The sequence below is a fragment of the Zootoca vivipara genome, chromosome 13, assembly GCF_963506605.1.
Source record: "Zootoca vivipara chromosome 13, rZooViv1.1, whole genome shotgun sequence".
Lineage (NCBI taxonomy): Eukaryota > Metazoa > Chordata > Lepidosauria > Squamata > Lacertidae > Zootoca > Zootoca vivipara.
In genome coordinates, this window is record NC_083288.1 from 14,298,433 (window position 1) to 14,314,976 (window position 16,544).

Consider the following 16,544-nt stretch of genomic DNA (forward strand, 5'->3'; position numbering starts at 1 on the left):
ATTACGGTACATCTCTTTGGTGATCACTCGTAACCCAGTAAGATTGTCTTCCATGAATATGGTCTTTAGAGTGTGTCCCTAAGTAACTGTGGAGGCCAATCCTTTCATAGTGGGGACATAGGTTTCTGGGCGGGAGTTGATCACGGTGAGGATTTGCCAAACGTGCCTTCCTCTTAGCTCGTTCCTCCTTTTCATCCTGAGTTCATGCAACTTCAAAGTCTATGATGTCTTTGGTAGAGACTATTCTCCAATTGGAGCGCTCTCAGGTCAGTGTTTCCCAGTTGTCAGTGTTTATGCTACACATTTTAAAGATTTGCCTTCAGAGCGTCTTTAACCCTCTAAACCTTTACCTTTACATATTATAGGTAAAGGTAAAGGGACCCCTGACCATTAGATCCAGTCGTGACTGACTCTGGGGTTGCGACGCTCATCTCACGTTATTGACCGAGGGAGCCGGCGTATAGCTTCCGGGTCATGTGGCCAGCATGACAAAGCCACTTCTGGCAAACCAGAGCAGCACACAGAAAAGCCGTTTACCTTCCCGCCAGAGCAGTACCTATTTATCTACTTGCACTTTGACGTGCTTTCGAACTGCTAGGTTGGCAGGAGCTGGGACTGAGCAATGGGAGCTCACCCCATCACGGGGATTCAAACCACCAACCTTCTGATTGGCAAGCCCTAGGCTCTGTAGTGGGGGCTTTTAACCAGTGAAAGGGGAGATGGGAAAACAAATCACCTCATAGTCCTCTGCCCCCCATGTCTCGTCTAAGCAAACGAAGCCAAATGTCCAACACTTCTCTTCTTTCTTTTTAACCACTTACAAATACCTATGGTGGAATTGTTACACTGCAAATGAAGCACAGTTCTCCATTCCCCATAGCTCTGCTGACCAGAAACAGTTTCTTACAAGACTATCTCAAACTCCTGGAATATTATAGAATTTTAGAGTTGGAAAGGACCACAAGGGTCATCTAGTCCAACCCCCGGCAATGCAGGAATCTTTTTGCCCAATGTGGGGGCTTGAACCCACGACCCTGAGATTAAGAATCTCATGCTCTACTGACCGAGGTATCCCAATGGATGGCAATGTAAGACCACACTTTTATATCCTGCATTCAGCCTGGATCTGCAGGATCAATTAACGACAGAGCTTAGAAGTCCCGATTCAGCCATGCAATATGCGCTGGAAGTGTGTAAAAATGAAATCTACTCACCCTAATGGAATACAACAAAGTGGTTAATCCTAGCAAGCCTACTGTGAGGAGGAGACAGCCATGCTCCCCTGATTATGCAAATATTTGCAGGAAGCCCCAGCAGCAATCAATCAAGTCAGTCTGGAGGCCACACCTCTCTTGTTAGCATGCAGAGATAAATCAGAAAAGGCCCTGGGGGGGGGGGGGGAGTACAGGCATGGTGAGAAATCAGGAAGAGGAAAGTTGAGAGACTTGGAATTGTTGGGATGTGTTGTATCCCATTCACAATGTGAATAGTTTTGCAGGAAGAGAAATAATAAAGTGGATCCCTCCAAACCTCATCCAAAGAAAGTTAAGAGGAGAAAGGGGGTTTGGAAGGGAGAGCCCTCACACTTTGTACAAATACGAAGGCAACAAGAAGAGATTGGGTCTCAGACAAAAAATTTTAGTGGTGAACCTACAAGAGGAGATGAGTGAAAAATAAGAAGTTTGGGGTAGGAAGCAGGATAAAGGACAATTCCAGGGGAGGAATTGATGCTCTGGTAGCAACAACCCCACCCAGGAGACTCTGAAGTTAAGAGTACTGTTATAGATTTATAGGTGCTAGGATTTGTTTTAAAAAAAATATGTTTATTGATTTTTATAACAGACAACAAATACAACAAAAATAACAACAAAAACATTCAAAATACAAAAACAAAAACACCTAAATACAAAAAATAAATAAATTCTTATTTCATAATCTCACTTCTTATCTCATCTAATGACTTCCTCATTCCTCCTCCTCCTGTGTTACAATGTAAATCCCTTTTAGTAATTTCAAAATCATATTAAACAACTAACTTTTACTTAAAAATTGACTTAATTCTATATCTTATAATCCTTGATATTTACCTTCTCTACTATTCCATTTCTTTCTACATACATATTACTACTTCTAACAATACTTATTTCTTAACTTGTTTTTATCTACAACCTCCTTGTATCTCCTTCACTTCCATTGATTCTGCTCTATTATATGCTTATTCTTTAAATAAACTTTAAATTTCTTCCAGTCTTCTTCCACTGCTAGGATTTAATTAAGGTTTGGTGGTGTCGAAGCTAATAGCCAGACTCATATGCATTTAAGATGTGTGATAGAGTCCCCGTTAATCCTTTAATCATAGACTCATTAAAGTCAGACCCTGTGTCCTGGACCAGTTGCCACCCATCCTTAATACTTTGAAATCATTATGGGTTCAAAGGTAATGGAGTCAGCCTAATTTCCTTTGAGGTTACAGGTAGGTAGCCGTGTTGGTCTGACGTAGTCGAAACGAAAAAATAAAAAAATTCCTTCCAGTAGCACCTTAGAGACCAACTAAGTTTGTCATAGGTATGTATCTGAAGAAGTGTGCATGCACACGAAAGCTCATACCTATGACAACCGTCCACCTTCTATTTGCTAGGAGGTGATGGGACCAGTGGCCATGATCTTGGGTTTTTTGATGTTGAGCTTCAGACCATATTTTGCGCTCTCCTCTTTCACCCTCATTAAAAGGTTCTTTAATTCCTCCTCACTTTCTGCCATCAAGGTTGTGTCATCAGCATATCTGAGATTATTGATATTTCTTCCAGCAATCTTAATTCCAGTTTGGGATTCATCCAGTCCAGCCTTTCGCATGATGAATTCTGCATATAAGTTAAATAAATAGGGAGACAATATACAGCCTTGTCGTACTCCTTTCCCAATTTTGAACCAATCAGTTGTTCTATATCCAGTTCTAACTGTAGCTTCTTGTCCCACATAGAGATTTCTCAGGAGACAGATGAGGTGATCAGGCACTCCCATTTCTTTAAAAACTTGCCATAGTTTGCTGTGGTCGACACAGTCAAATGCTTTTGCGTAGTCAATGAAGCAGAAGTAGATGTTTTTCTGGAACTCCCTAGCTTTCTCCATAATCCAGTGCATGTTTGCAGTTTGGTCTCTGCCCCTTCGAAATCCAGCTTGCATTTCTGGGAGTTCTCAGTCCACATACTGCTTATAATGGAACTCATAGAGACCCTTCTGGCTCCATGATTCTATAGCTACAGGCCCCGAACGGCGTCAAGTAGCTGAGTCTCCCTTTCACCTCCCAACTCAGGATGTTATTTTCTACCACATGGGTCACCTCTTACTCTGTGACATCACTAGATTGGAACCTCTCCATGCAACAGTTGAGGTCAAAGTAGTGGGAGAGAACCTGGTGTGAGGAGGGCTGCACATCCATCATCAGAGAGCCAGTTCCACCAAACTCTCTTGGCCCCTCCTATCCCTTCACTCGGCACCAAACTTAACACCACCTTCATGGTGCCAGGAGAAGATCAGAAGTCCAAGAGCTTCCCCTTGCTCATGTTGACTATCCTGGCTGTGCTACATCCTTTTCTTTCCATTCTGGCTGCCCAGTCATTTCCAAGAGGTTTGCTAATCCCTGCAACTTCTTGACAAGCGGATTTGCAACAGAGGTGTTTTGTGTAAGTATTTCTGTATGCATCTATGAAGGAGCAGATCCACAGCTTGGGGCACTCCTGGATCATTTGCTGTCACTCGAGGCCCAGGTGGCCTTTGTGGCCCGGAGTGCCTTCCATCAGCTTCGGCTGGTGGCCCAGGGATCCCTATCTGGACAGAATTCAGCGGCCAGGTTGCTCACCGGAGCAAGTAGGTTTGAGCATATTACACTGATCCTGGTTTGACTGCACTGGCTATCAATTAGTTCCCAAGCCCAATTCAAAGTGCTGGTTTAGACCTACAAAGCCTTAAATGGCTCAGGACTGCAATAGCTCAAGGACCGCCTCTTTCCATATCAACCTACCCAGACCCTGAGATCATCTCCTGAGATCCTTCTTTGTGTGCCTCCTCGTTGAGAGATACGGAGGGTGGCAACCCGAGAACAGGGCCTTCTCTGCAGTGGCTCCCTGTCTATGGAATGCTCTCCCCAGGGAAGTTCGCCTGGTGCCTTCATTATATACCTTTCGGCGCCAGGCAAAAACGTTCCTTTTTAACCAGGCCTTTGGTTGATCTGATGGCCATCCTATACCCTTTTAAAATGTGCCTCTTTTTTGGGGGGGGGGGTTGTTATTGGGTTATTGTTCTTATTTTGATTTTATATATTGTGATCTTTTCTGTGAACCAGCCTGAGATCTTCGGGTATACGGTGGTATAATGAATGAATGAATGAATGAATGAATGAATGAATGAATGAATGAAATTTACTAGGGGACGGCCATTCCAGCCGAAGGGCTGGCTGCTAGCAAAAGCTGGGTTATGGCTTCTGTTCTATCCAAGGACACCCCATCCTGTTTCACCTGAGGTGTTTCATCCCCTGAGGTGTTTCAACACCTGAGGTGTTTCATCCTGTTTCATCCCCATCCATTTCACCTGAGGCGAAATGGAAAGCTTCCACCCCCTGATAGCTTCCACCCCCTGCCCAAGATTTGGTTACCAGGGTTGAGTGGTGGCAGCGGCTTCTGGGTTTTGGTAGCATCTTGTGAGAGATCTGTGAGATCTCGCGGGATCCTGGAAGCCACCGCCACTTCCCCTTGCTTTTCTGGAGGCAGAGAGCATGGGAGGTGCTGCCTCCATCCATGGGAAAAGTGAGAAGCGACAGCAGTTTATGGCGAGCTCTCATGAGAGGCCCAGAAGATCTGGCTATGTTTTGCAGGGCAAAACCTTGCCAGAACCCAGAAGCTACGGCCACAACTTCTGCCCACTTCTTTGGTGGCAGCGGCATGCCTGCAGGGCACCGCCCCTTGGATTCCATTGCCTGAGGCAGTTACCTCAGTCTGCCTCATGGACGGACCGGTCCTGGTTCCATCACCAGAGACCATGGGGCATCTTCACTTTTGTGTTGTGCCTTACTTTTAAAATTGTTATTATTTAGGATTCATTCCACAACAACACTGATGTAGAAGGAGCTGCGCTTTCCAACCCAGAAGAATGGAGGCCCCGCTCAGCCCTGTGAGCAGGTGACTTCAGCCTCTTTAATATTTATTTTGCCTTTTGCCTTTGATTGTGTTCTTATCACGATTAACAACTTCAACAATGTTTTTAAGGGCTATATAATAAACGGCGAAATTCTGCAGCATACTTGGCAAGGCTTAAAAAAAAGAATCCTAAGTATTCTTTCAGTTTGAATTGACATAAAGGTAAAGGCGCCCCTGACCATCAGGTCCAGTCGTGTCCGACTCTGGGGTTGCGGCGCTCATCTCGCTCTATAGGCCGAGGGAGACGGCGTTTGTCCACAGACAGCTTCCGGGTCATGTGGCCAGCATGACAAAGCTGCTTTTTGCGAACCAGAGCAGCGCACGGAAACACCGTTTACCTTCCCGCTGGAGCAGTCCCTATTTATCTACTTGCACTTTGATGTGCTTTCGAACTGCTAGGTGGGCAGGAGCTGGGACCGAGCAACGGGAGCTCACCCCCGTTGCAGGGATTCGAACCGCCGACCTTCTGATCAGCAAGCCCTAGACTCTGTGGTTTAACCCACAGCGCCACCTGGGCCCCCCAGGTTGACATAGCTTATCCCTACTCCAAATTGCCCTTATTTTTTTTCACCACAACAGTAGCTGATGTTTATCAAATGTTTGTTCAATAGGGAACAGTACTCTTCACATGGTCAGAGGTACTCGGGTTTGCATTATTAGTCCTTGCATGCTCCAGAGCTCATCTTTGCCTGGCACTGAAAAATAGACCTCAGGCCGGCACCATGTTTCAAACTGATCCCATAATGGAACATAAAGCAATGGAAAGGCTTCTTAGGGATGGAATATGTTGGCTACAGCTGAAATGTAGTGTGAATTCAAAATGAGACTTTTAAAAATACATGAAACGTACCTTTTGAAACCGTCAAATTACCACCACTCCAGGCAGAATCCAATGTACTGCGTTTTCATATTTCAGATTATTGAAAGTCCCAATAATATCCCATGCTGAGATAGAGCAGAACTATTCTGCTGTGGAATCTGTTCCCTAGTGAGGGGTGGCAAAACCAGAGGAATGGTACATACACAATGTAATCCATGTCTGTGCCTGGAATCATTTCTTCCTTCCATTGCAGCAAATCTCAAGATCTAAACAAGCCAGCCGAGGAGAACAAGTCCCAAGATCTAAACGAGCAAGCGGAGGACGACAAAACTCAAAATCTAAGTGAACACACCGGGGACAACAAATCCCAAGATAAAATTGAGCATGGGGAAGATGACATCAAATCCCTGAGTGATCGGAGCGAAAGTGGAAGCAAATCCCCAAACCCAAATGATCTGAGTGAAAACGACAGCAAGTCCCAAGACCCAAATGATCAGAGCGAAGGCAATCCCCAAGACCTTACTGAGCTGTCCGAAGACAGTAAATCTCAAGATCGGAAGGAGCAGAGCGAGGAGGAGCTCGTGACGCCGTCCGGGACATCGGAGCCGCAGTCCCAAGATGGGAAGGAGAATTCTCAGACGCGCAGCTCTCTATCCTGGGGGAAGACGGCAACAGATACGAAGGATGATCTTTCCAGCTTTCTTACTACTGAGCCGAGCACAGCTGCTACCCGCTCCTCGCGCAGCTTCGACAGGTAAGAGAAACAACCGCACAGCCGAAAGTGAGCTGCCTGGGCTTTCATCCTTTCCTTTGGGCTCCAAGTCGAGTCTTTCATGTTGTGTGAACTTTTCAATGTTGGATTTTTTGAATAGTCAAGTTACTTTAGAGCCGGTCTAATGTAAATACTGTCTGTTTAAGAGAAACAGGTGTCTGTGTTTCTGTTAATTGCTCACAGGCATGGGCTCTGCTTCTTGTATATAAGGCTCTGCCAGAAAGCCTTCTGTATCTCTTAGTTAGATCTTTCAGTTTGATCCATTTCGTAGTAGATCACTCTCTCAGTTGTTCTCAGTTTAAGAGATTCCTTAGTTGAATCTTAGTACGAGAGTTGCTTAGTTATAATGCTAGTTTGCTGTTAATTCTTGGGTAGTTTTAATGGGAGTTTTGTGGGAGGTTTGTGGGAGGTTTGGAAAGTGGGTAGATAACATTGCTAAGAGAGAAAGCATTTATCTTTAGTTTAAAGTCTCTTTAGAGTCAGTTTGTTTTTCAGTTAAAGAAACCCAACCGTTTGTATTTTCATCTGCATACTTTTACAAGTGTGCAGCTAGTAAGGGGTTTCATATAAGGGAGATAATTATATATATATGGTGTGTGTGTGTATATATATGTATGTGTGTGTATATATATATATTCCAATATTCAAACGCCCTTCGGTCATACAGCTACGTGGGGCTTGTCTTTTCAGTTTTGTGGCCTTAACCTTTGGTCGCCAAACACTTTTAGTAGAAAGAAATTTCTGTCCAATGTACTATGTCTTTCAAAGCCCCCGAGAATGGATTCTATCTAACTTCTAATGGATTACGCATCAATATTAGGGTGGTTGCATTATGGCCGTGTTACCCAGTTATACCATAAGAGCTGCCATTCCTGAGCTCCTCTCATCCCACTATACCTTAGCAATCACATCTGTGATGGGTCCCGATTTTCCCTTCCTTTTTAGGAAACTCAAAATCTTAAAGAAGGCAGACTGGGACGAGCTGCAGAGTTCGCAGGACGAAGAGCTTCCTTTATCCTTATGGAAGGCTGAGGATGAATGGAGGGGTCACATACCTGCCCAACACGCTGCAGAATGCAGGTTTTCCTATCACACCCACTGCTGCTTCAGCGCAACGGAGTAAGTCGATACAGCAAGTTGTGGTTGAAGGCAGACTCTGGATCTGAGGGCTTGTCCACACTTCCTTTTGTGCCGTGTTTCTAGGCACAAGCCTGGGATTTCCAGATTCGTGTACAAGCAGTCTGCCTGCCTTCCTTCCTTCCTTCCTTCCGTAGGGAACCAGGCAGAGGGCCTTCTCAGTAGTGGCGCCCGCCCTGTGGAATGCCCCCCAACAGATGTCAAGGAAATAAAGAGCTATCTGACTTTTAGAAGACATTTGAAGGCAGCCCTGTTTTGGGAAGTTTATAATGTCTGATGTTTTATCGCTTTTTATTATTATTATTATCATTAATTCTGTTGGGAGCCGCCCAGAGTGGCTGGGGAGGCCCAGCCAGATGGGTGGGGTATAAATGATAAATGATTATTATCCTTCCTTCCTTCCTTCCTTCCTTCCTTCCTTCCTTCCTTCCTTCCTTCCTTCCTGTCCCAGCGCTTTCCCCGATAAAACCTGCAATTTACCACTGAATTGGAACAAATGGCAGTGTCAGGACCTTGAGTCATAGACAGGGCACTTTCCCCCGCCCCTACATAGTCCATACACAATCTAGAGCTAGTGCATATATATATATATATATATATATATATATATATATATATATATGCTAGTGCATATATATGCACACACACTAGCTGGCCCTGCACACGTTGCTGTGCGTTAGTCTGTGAAATGGAGGGTAATAGCCCCCCTTCAGATCCCCCTGAGCCTCAGGGTCCCCCTGAGTCGAGGCAAGATACTGTGGAGAGGGCAGGTTTCATCCCTGTGTCTCCCCCCCCCCTGTTCTGACCCATTACGTATCCCTGCCCCCTATTCGGCACCCCACCCCCCACCCCAGGCAGGCCCCTACCTCCGCTTAGCAATGTTGGGCCTTGTTGCTGGAAAAGGCCTGTTTTCAGTTGATTTGGTCTTCAACACCTCTGCCGGATGGATGTATGTGAGTGGTGGATCTCGTGGTGGAGGCGGGGTTTGTGGGTGTGGTGTAGATTTCACAGGAAGGGAGGTGGTGTACTGTGGGAGGAAATCCACTTGAGGGCGCTGTTTTACTTTGTTGAAAAAGAGGTTTGTACCTGCGGAGGTGTGAGGTTTGTAGGATTTTTTTTCTAACAACGCTCGGGGAGTGGCCTGGATCGTTGTGTCAAAAATTTCAGGACGATCGGTCAAGCGGTTACGGAGAAAAGTGGATCCCGCACTTTCACGATTTTTACATTTATATATATAGAGAGAGAGATAAAATTTTTGCCCCTGAAAAGTGCTTTTCGAGAAAATGTTTTCACTCGTCATGGATTGATTCTGCATTACCCTGCTGTTTGCTCATTTGAAAGCAGATGTAGGCGATCCTGGCAAGGGTGTGTGCATATCAATACTTGCCCAGTAGGTGTGGGGGGGGGGGTATATCAAGACAGCAAACCAGCACTTCCTTCTTCGTTCACCTGGAAGCATGTGCAGGGAGGAAAAGGGGTGGGTAACCTAGCCAAAGGGAGGGATTTCAAATGCTGGACCAAGAAATCCTGGATTGAGAGAAGCTGTATTTTTTGAACTGCAAATGGGTTAGTGTGCAGGCAACTTTCCAAAGCCCTGCCACAAAGAGGAATCCAGGGGGCAACCCCCCCCCCTCCAATGGTTTATTTCCCCCCCTTTCCACATGTCCCGTTTCCCACAGGCAGATGATCAGGCACAGCCCAGTGAACCCTGCAAAAGGACCGTGTTACCAAAGCTACTTTCTGAAAAAGCAGCGTGCAAAGATCAAAAGATGTAAGGTGCGTGGCGTTCGGGTTTGGAGCCCCACTCTGACCTAAGGGACTGAGGAGGTCTTTCAGGCCTGTCGGTCTTTAAAGCTAAGCCCATGTTGCTGTTCCCCTATGCCAGGTCTCCTCCTCAGCCGAGAGGATGCAAAAGGCGGGCAGGAAGGAGGTGAAAGAGAGCAAGCCGTTTAGGAAAACTCAGCCACCAAGGACCACTTCACCCAGTTTAAGGTATCTGGGCAGGTTGGAATATGCATTGCAGGGCGTTAGGCCAAATGACCCTTGCGGTCCCTTCCATGTTTCCATCTGACACGATATGACCATAGCTGCCAAGTCTCCCGTTTTTCACGGGAAACCCCCGTATTTAAACCCGTTTCCCGCTGTTATCCCAAATAGAGAAAAATCCCGTAAATCCCCCGGATTTCCTACCTGCCAGGGAGGCTCCTTCTGCGCATGTCTGGACATGCGCAGAACCGATTTTGGGTGCCGCTCTGCCCATGTCTGGGCACCGGAAATCGGGCAGAGCAGCACCGGAATGTGCTTCTACGCATGTCCAGACATGTGTAGAAGCGACTTCCGGTGCCGCGCCACTGCTGAGGGTATGGCTATGACAGACATGTGTTTAACAAATTAATTAACCAGTGGCTTTGTCAGCCGCTATTAGCTGTGAAGTAACTTCCACATTCAGAATAAATATTGAATAGCCGTGCCAGGGTGGATATGATTTAAATCAAATTGATTTAAATCACGATTTAAATCACTAGTCAGTAAGACTTGATTTAAATCTCTCTCTTTCCTTTTTTTACAGAAAGATTCATTCTTGCTGGTATAATCTAAGTATTTACGACCAGATGAAGGTTTCATTTTTTGAATAATAAATTTTCAGAGTAGTTTTTACAGTTATATCAAAAATTACTGATTTGGTTTACTATTAGACATACATAGACAGATAATTATGAAATTATTGCGAGGTTTAATAAGTTAACTGTTTATATCTGGAAAACTTTTCTGCTGTACTTTAACCATTTCCTTAATAACAGGAAATAAAAAACAATTTATTTAACTAAAACAATAGCATTATAGCATATGTATCCATGTTTGTTAACTGATGTGGTTAAACAATATTTTATTTTATTTTTTAAATTTTTATTATTTTCTCATATACAAAACAAATATGTCCAAAGTAACCTTAATCCACATTTTCCTATATTGATACACCTCTAATAAACATTGGTTATCATATTAATACAAATCTCTATTTTATACAACTCATACATCTATTATCGTATTTATACAATCCTTTCATACATACTGATGTTTTGCCAAACCCAACTTCCCTTCTTCCCCTCATTTGGTTTTCCAATTTCTTCTCTTATTTTTATGTGCTTTCCCCATTTCCCCCCTGTCTTTCTCTTTAATATTTTCCATTTTCTCTTATTCACAGACATAGGTATCTATTCTAAACAATTTTTTTAAATTTATTCTAAACAATAGCACACATTAAAAACCTAAATCCTTATTTCCTGATGAATAGCCTTTGGACTGTACTGTAACTTAAATAGAAAACTATCTTTTGAAATATTTTTCCTCCAAAAGCATTTTATTTTAAAAATCCAATTTAAATTTTAAAAATCTGATTTTTTAAAAAAAAATCATTGATTTTTATCCACCCTGATCAGTGCCAATATCAGAATTGAATATCAAATCATTCTGGGATACATTCTGGGATACATTCTGGGATACAGAGTTCTGGCATGCCTAAGAGTGAGTCCCAGAGACGTTTGGCTTCAGGCTGGTCTGCAAATTATGGGCACTGTGTTTCTTTTCTTCCCCCCCCCCAAAAAAAATATTGCTTTTATGAAAACAAATATATAAACAACAAATAACACAACAACAACAAAAGAAAACACAACATTACAAACAAAAACAAGAACATATAAAAGAAAATATACGTTTCACAATTTTTCATCCTTTCTAATCATTTTGGGGTGACTTCCTCATATCCCCTCATACTGCGTTTCACTGTATTTCAACTTTAGCAATTTCTGTTTCCTAACTTTTTAAACATATTTTTTATTTATCTATGCTTATTTTAAATCTAACCATTAACTATCATTCTTTCATTTTATCCTTAATCTTAAAATAATCTCTAAAACTACAACATTATACGCATTTCCAAATCCATTTCAAACTAACTAATATTGCAATATTTCTTCAAATAATCTTTGAATTTCTTCCAATCTTCTTCCACCGACTTTTCTCCCTGGTCACGGAGTCTCCCGGTCAGTTCAGCTAATTCCATATAGGCCATCATTTTCACCTGCCATTCTTCCATGGGCACTGTGTTTCAAGCTGCAGAACATTGCTTTCCCATTTTAACTTTCCTCCTCTCTAGCTGGTCATCGGGATTCTCTCCAGGCCGTGTCCTTCCTAACCGAAATCCCACTACCTGGCCTACTTCAATGCCTCCCTCTTGCCCCGAATGTTTTTGCCTGGCTGGGATGTGTTTACTGAACTCTCAAAGTTGCTATTTTCTCCAGTGCATTTTGCAGTGCTTATGTCTCAACTGTTCCCATTGACACAGCTTAAGTAGTGTCAGGTTCATTTCCGTCAGGGCCGTCTTAAGGTCATTGGGCGCCCTGGTGCAGGGATCCCTCGAGCGCCCCCCCCCTCTTAAAAAAAGGAAACTCTTACCTGGCGGGAGCCTCATGGCGGCCCCTGCACCCCACAGCAGGGCTGCGCTGTGCCAGAGGCTGCCTGCCTGTCCGGTGCCACCGGATTGAGTGGGGGAGGGGGCGCTGCTGCTCCGCGCAGCCTTCCTCCCTTCTCCCAACGGAGCGGGGTGCCTGGGCAGGCCGGGCCACGCCAGGTTCCTTCCCGCCAACAGGGCGCTGTGTTTCATTGGTAGAGGTGCTGCCATGTGGCGTCACCTCTACCAATGAAATGCAGCGCCGGGGTGGGGGATGACCCTGGCGCTGCAGAGCGAAACAGGGTCCTAGTGCCCCTGTTCCACTCGCTTCCCTCCCTGCTCTCGCGGCGCGGCTGGTGGAGGGAAAAGGGAGGCCGCCGCAAAGCTCCCCCACTTGCTGGGGCGCCCCTCAGCGCCCCCTGATCGCCCAGGCACCGTGGTGCATTGCGCCACTAGAGTCAATGGGCGAGCCGGGCCTGATTTCTGTTTGGGTACATGCCAGCGGGCGTTGATTGGGCAGGGGGTGCCTTAAAAAAAAAAAGGTGTTCACACCTTGACTGGAGACGAATTAAGAGTGGCTTAAGGATTCAATTACAATAATCCAATAAAAGCCTCATTATAACAACACCAAAATATAATACCATTAATAATGCTAATCATTCAAACCCCAAATTATACCATTTAGGTGACCCCCCCCCCCGTGTGCTAGAATTGATGGTTTGATGATCTACTATGTTTCACAGCAGGGGTGTGAACACAGCCTTAGTGACGTGGATGATGGAAACTGTAGAACATACAAAAGGACGTTCTTTCATATGTGGTGGACCTGTAAAAGGGTAAAAGAGTATTGGGAAATAATTCATAATGAATTGGGGGGGAACCCAGAGTCCTTTTTCTTGGGGATAATTCAGACGGAAATTCCCAGGTGTCAAAAAGGTTATTTATGTATGCCATTACTGCGGCCTGTGTTTTGTTAACCCCAAAATGGAAAAATAGCGAGGTCCCAACTAAAGAAGAATGGCAACTTAAAGTGACAGAATATGCATAGCTTGCGGACCTGCCATATAGAATAAGAGAACAAGAACATACATTTAAAGAAGATTGGGAAATGTTTATTGAATATATGGGGGGGGGAATTGTGTACACTTGAAAGCATTGGCAGCATTAAGAGAAATTCAGCAGTGTAATTAGGTTTTGATGGATGCAATAATGGAATACTGAATGGTTTAGGTATTTATGCAAAATGAACCACGGAAAGAGAAGGGAAGTCCTTGATATTTTAAGGTTGTTTAAATGAATATTGTAAAATGTAAAACAAAAAATTATTTTAAAAAGGGGGGAAAAAGAAACTAGGTTACTGAACAAAGGCAAAAATTGCCTCTAGCATCCCCCATTACGGGGATGTTCATTAGAAGGTAGCCCTGATGCAAATGTAGCTCTTTGTGGTCTGAAAAAGGTTCCCCATCGTTACAGCAGGGTGACCCTTTTGGCAGCGGTGGGATTCACCTTGTCAGCTTCCAAAGTTTGAGCCAATTTTCTACTTTCTCAGTAGGATGGTAGGTAAAAGTACATATTTTATTTTGTCACAGTTGCAGTTTTATTCCTTTGTTCTCTGTTGCTATGCCCGATCGAAACTGCAAAGATTGACTTGACATCGTGCAGACTGCTGGAAAGAACTTGTTGGGGATTGCTTAACCCCGCATCTTGCAGAACGTGAAGCGTCGGCCATGGCATCATTCCGACACCGGGCACGAGAATCTCCATGCCAGAACTACTGCTTCTAGAGAGGCATGGAAAGATTCTGCTGCAGCAGCAGGAGAATGGAATATTCCATTACTGGCCAGCTAGTTGAGGCCTTTGTCGTCGATAAATCCAAGTTCATACTGTAAACGGGAGGGAGGGATAGGCCCGAATCATAATGATGAACTTGCATGCATGTCTCTTGGCAGGAGGAGCAAAGTTTTGTACAATCTCTACACGACCTTTTGCGATGAGGGAGAGCTGCTTGACACATGCCTTGCTCCAGGAGCAAAAGGTAATGCATGAATTGGAGGAATTGCACCTCTCTTGATGGCAATGTCAGCAAATTTCACTCTGGTAGAAATCTGGGCAAGGGGCACTTGAACTTCTTTTGCCTATGGCTTTGTAAACATGGGTCGTCACTGCTGCGGCACATACACATTCTCCTTTCACTGATGATGTTGCCAAACGGCCGAATTCCAGGGAGCACTATAGAGCAAAAAAAATTGGCATCCAGAATTTGAAGCATAAACCACAAAAAAAGCAACACTGTACGTGACCTAGGTTTGTTTGGTGTTTGATCCAGAATTTGAAGACATTCTGGATCCGGCAAGAGGGTGCAGGGACAGGACAATGGTGAAGGGAGAAACCAGATCCGCAGTGTTATTGTTTTTTCCAGGACTCTCCAGGGCCTGCACCATTTTTGGTGCCATCAAGAAGGGAAAGATTAACATCAGCAACCTCCTCCTTAGTTTGCACACGCTGGGAATCCTGTTGACCAAATCTGAGATGTACCAAGCTCTCAAGTTCATTCCGATGGATGGTGCGTGCTCTCACTCCCAGGCCTGTGGGTTGTCGGCAACAGTAATTTTGCATTCCTGGAAACAAATGGGGAGGTGGGTGTTTGGAATTTGTGGGATATGTATTGTTACTGGATTGGGCGTTGGGCTGAATGACCTCTTGGGGGGGTGGGCCTTCCAGCTTGGGGATTCTTGACTAGAAGATTTCTCCTGTTCCACTCACTTCTGAGCATCAGCGCAAATATCTGTGCACTGACACCTGAAACTTCCCTACCCCGGGGGGGGGGGGAATAATCCCTGAGTCTACAATTTGATGTTAAAAATTTCATTGATGACTTTGTGAGAAATCACAAAATTCATGTGATTTTAGAAGCTAAATGGCAACATCTGGAGGCACATGACTGAGGTTCAGTTGCGGAGCACATTTTGTACTGCCTGCTCTGCATCGCTTACCAATTTATCCTGCCTCTTCTTCTCAAAATAGTGCATGGGAATCTGGATTTTGCTGACTTCCTGGACATTTTGAAGACCACCCCATCCTTCACAGAAAGAGAGGGTATGTGGAGGGGGAAATTGTGGGAATGTTGAGGAAAGTAGGAGAGGATATATTGATTAAATATTATCCCACCTCACGCTAGTGAGCAAGCAGCAGAGCACATTCCCTTGCACATTGCGGCAAGCAAGTTGATGGATTCATTGATGGATTCAATCATTTAAGTTAAGCAATCCAGTCTGGCTTGTCCAGCCTGGTGTCGTGGTCTGGTTGGCGGGAGGTAGCAGTCCCGACTCAGGACATCAGGACCAGAGGCAAGATGGCAGAGTGGAAGCAGGAACGGGAGTCCAGGTGGCGTGGGGCTGCGGGGCAAGCAGCAGGAAGTCCCAGGGTCAAAGAACCGAAGGTCGGGAAGCAGGGTGTCACAAAGGCGAAGGTCTGAAGGTCGAGGAGCAAGGAGTCAGGAAGGCGAAGGTTTGAAGGTTGAGGAGCAAGGAGTCACGAAGGTGAAGGTCTGAAGGTCGAGGAGCAAGGCGTCAGCAAAGGCGAAGGTCCAAGGGTCGAGGAGCAAGGCGTCAGCAAAGGCGAAGGTCCAAGGGTCGAGGAGCAAGGCGTCATCAAGGCAAGGGTCCAAGGAGCAAGGCATCGGCAAGGCAAGGGAGCAAGGAGCAAGGCAAAGGATCAAGGAACAGGAGGCCAGATGCAACAAGGCAGGGATCACGTTGCTGTGGCAAAAGAGCTGAAGGAAAATGCTGAGCTTTTATCCCTCCGAGCTCTTGCCACCAGGTGCAGTGAGTTATCAAGTGGCCTCACCTGAGTGGCCACTCCTTGCTTCTCCAGCACAAGCTGAGGCAGGACCCAGTCCTGCAAAGCACTACAGGCCCCAGAGCCTGACTCCTGCCCATACTCCTGACACCTGGATTGTTCCTGGTAAGTTTCTCCTTTTATTTAAAACAATAATAACGCAACAGCCTTGTTTAAAAGTAAGAGTAAAGTCCACAGTTCCCAGCAGTATTCTGAAGGCAGGTTTTATCTTGTGGTTACAGTTACATTTGTTGAGACAATAAGTCTGAGCTAGGCCTCAGACATTCTACCTTGTGGCTTCCATACTCTGTAAGGATGAGCCATGTGCTGCTGGCT

The 16,544-nt window shown here is 45.0% G+C and overlaps 1 protein-coding gene across 1 annotated transcript in view; it reads left to right on the top strand.

Moving 5' to 3' along the window:
- Positions 1-6,227: 6,227 nt before the first annotated feature.
- LOC118094582 (uncharacterized) overlaps positions 6,228-16,544 on the top strand; it is an 86,894-nt gene continuing 76,577 nt past the window's right edge. The window contains exons 1-7 of the mRNA XM_060282078.1: positions 6,228-6,766; positions 7,730-7,903; positions 9,601-9,697; positions 9,807-9,913; positions 14,249-14,406; positions 14,791-14,934; positions 15,396-15,467. Of these exons, the coding sequence (XP_060138061.1) occupies positions 6,228-6,766; positions 7,730-7,903; positions 9,601-9,697; positions 9,807-9,913; positions 14,249-14,406; positions 14,791-14,934; positions 15,396-15,467 (1,291 nt within the window). The remainder of the gene's footprint in view (positions 6,767-7,729; positions 7,904-9,600; positions 9,698-9,806; positions 9,914-14,248; positions 14,407-14,790; positions 14,935-15,395; positions 15,468-16,544) is intronic.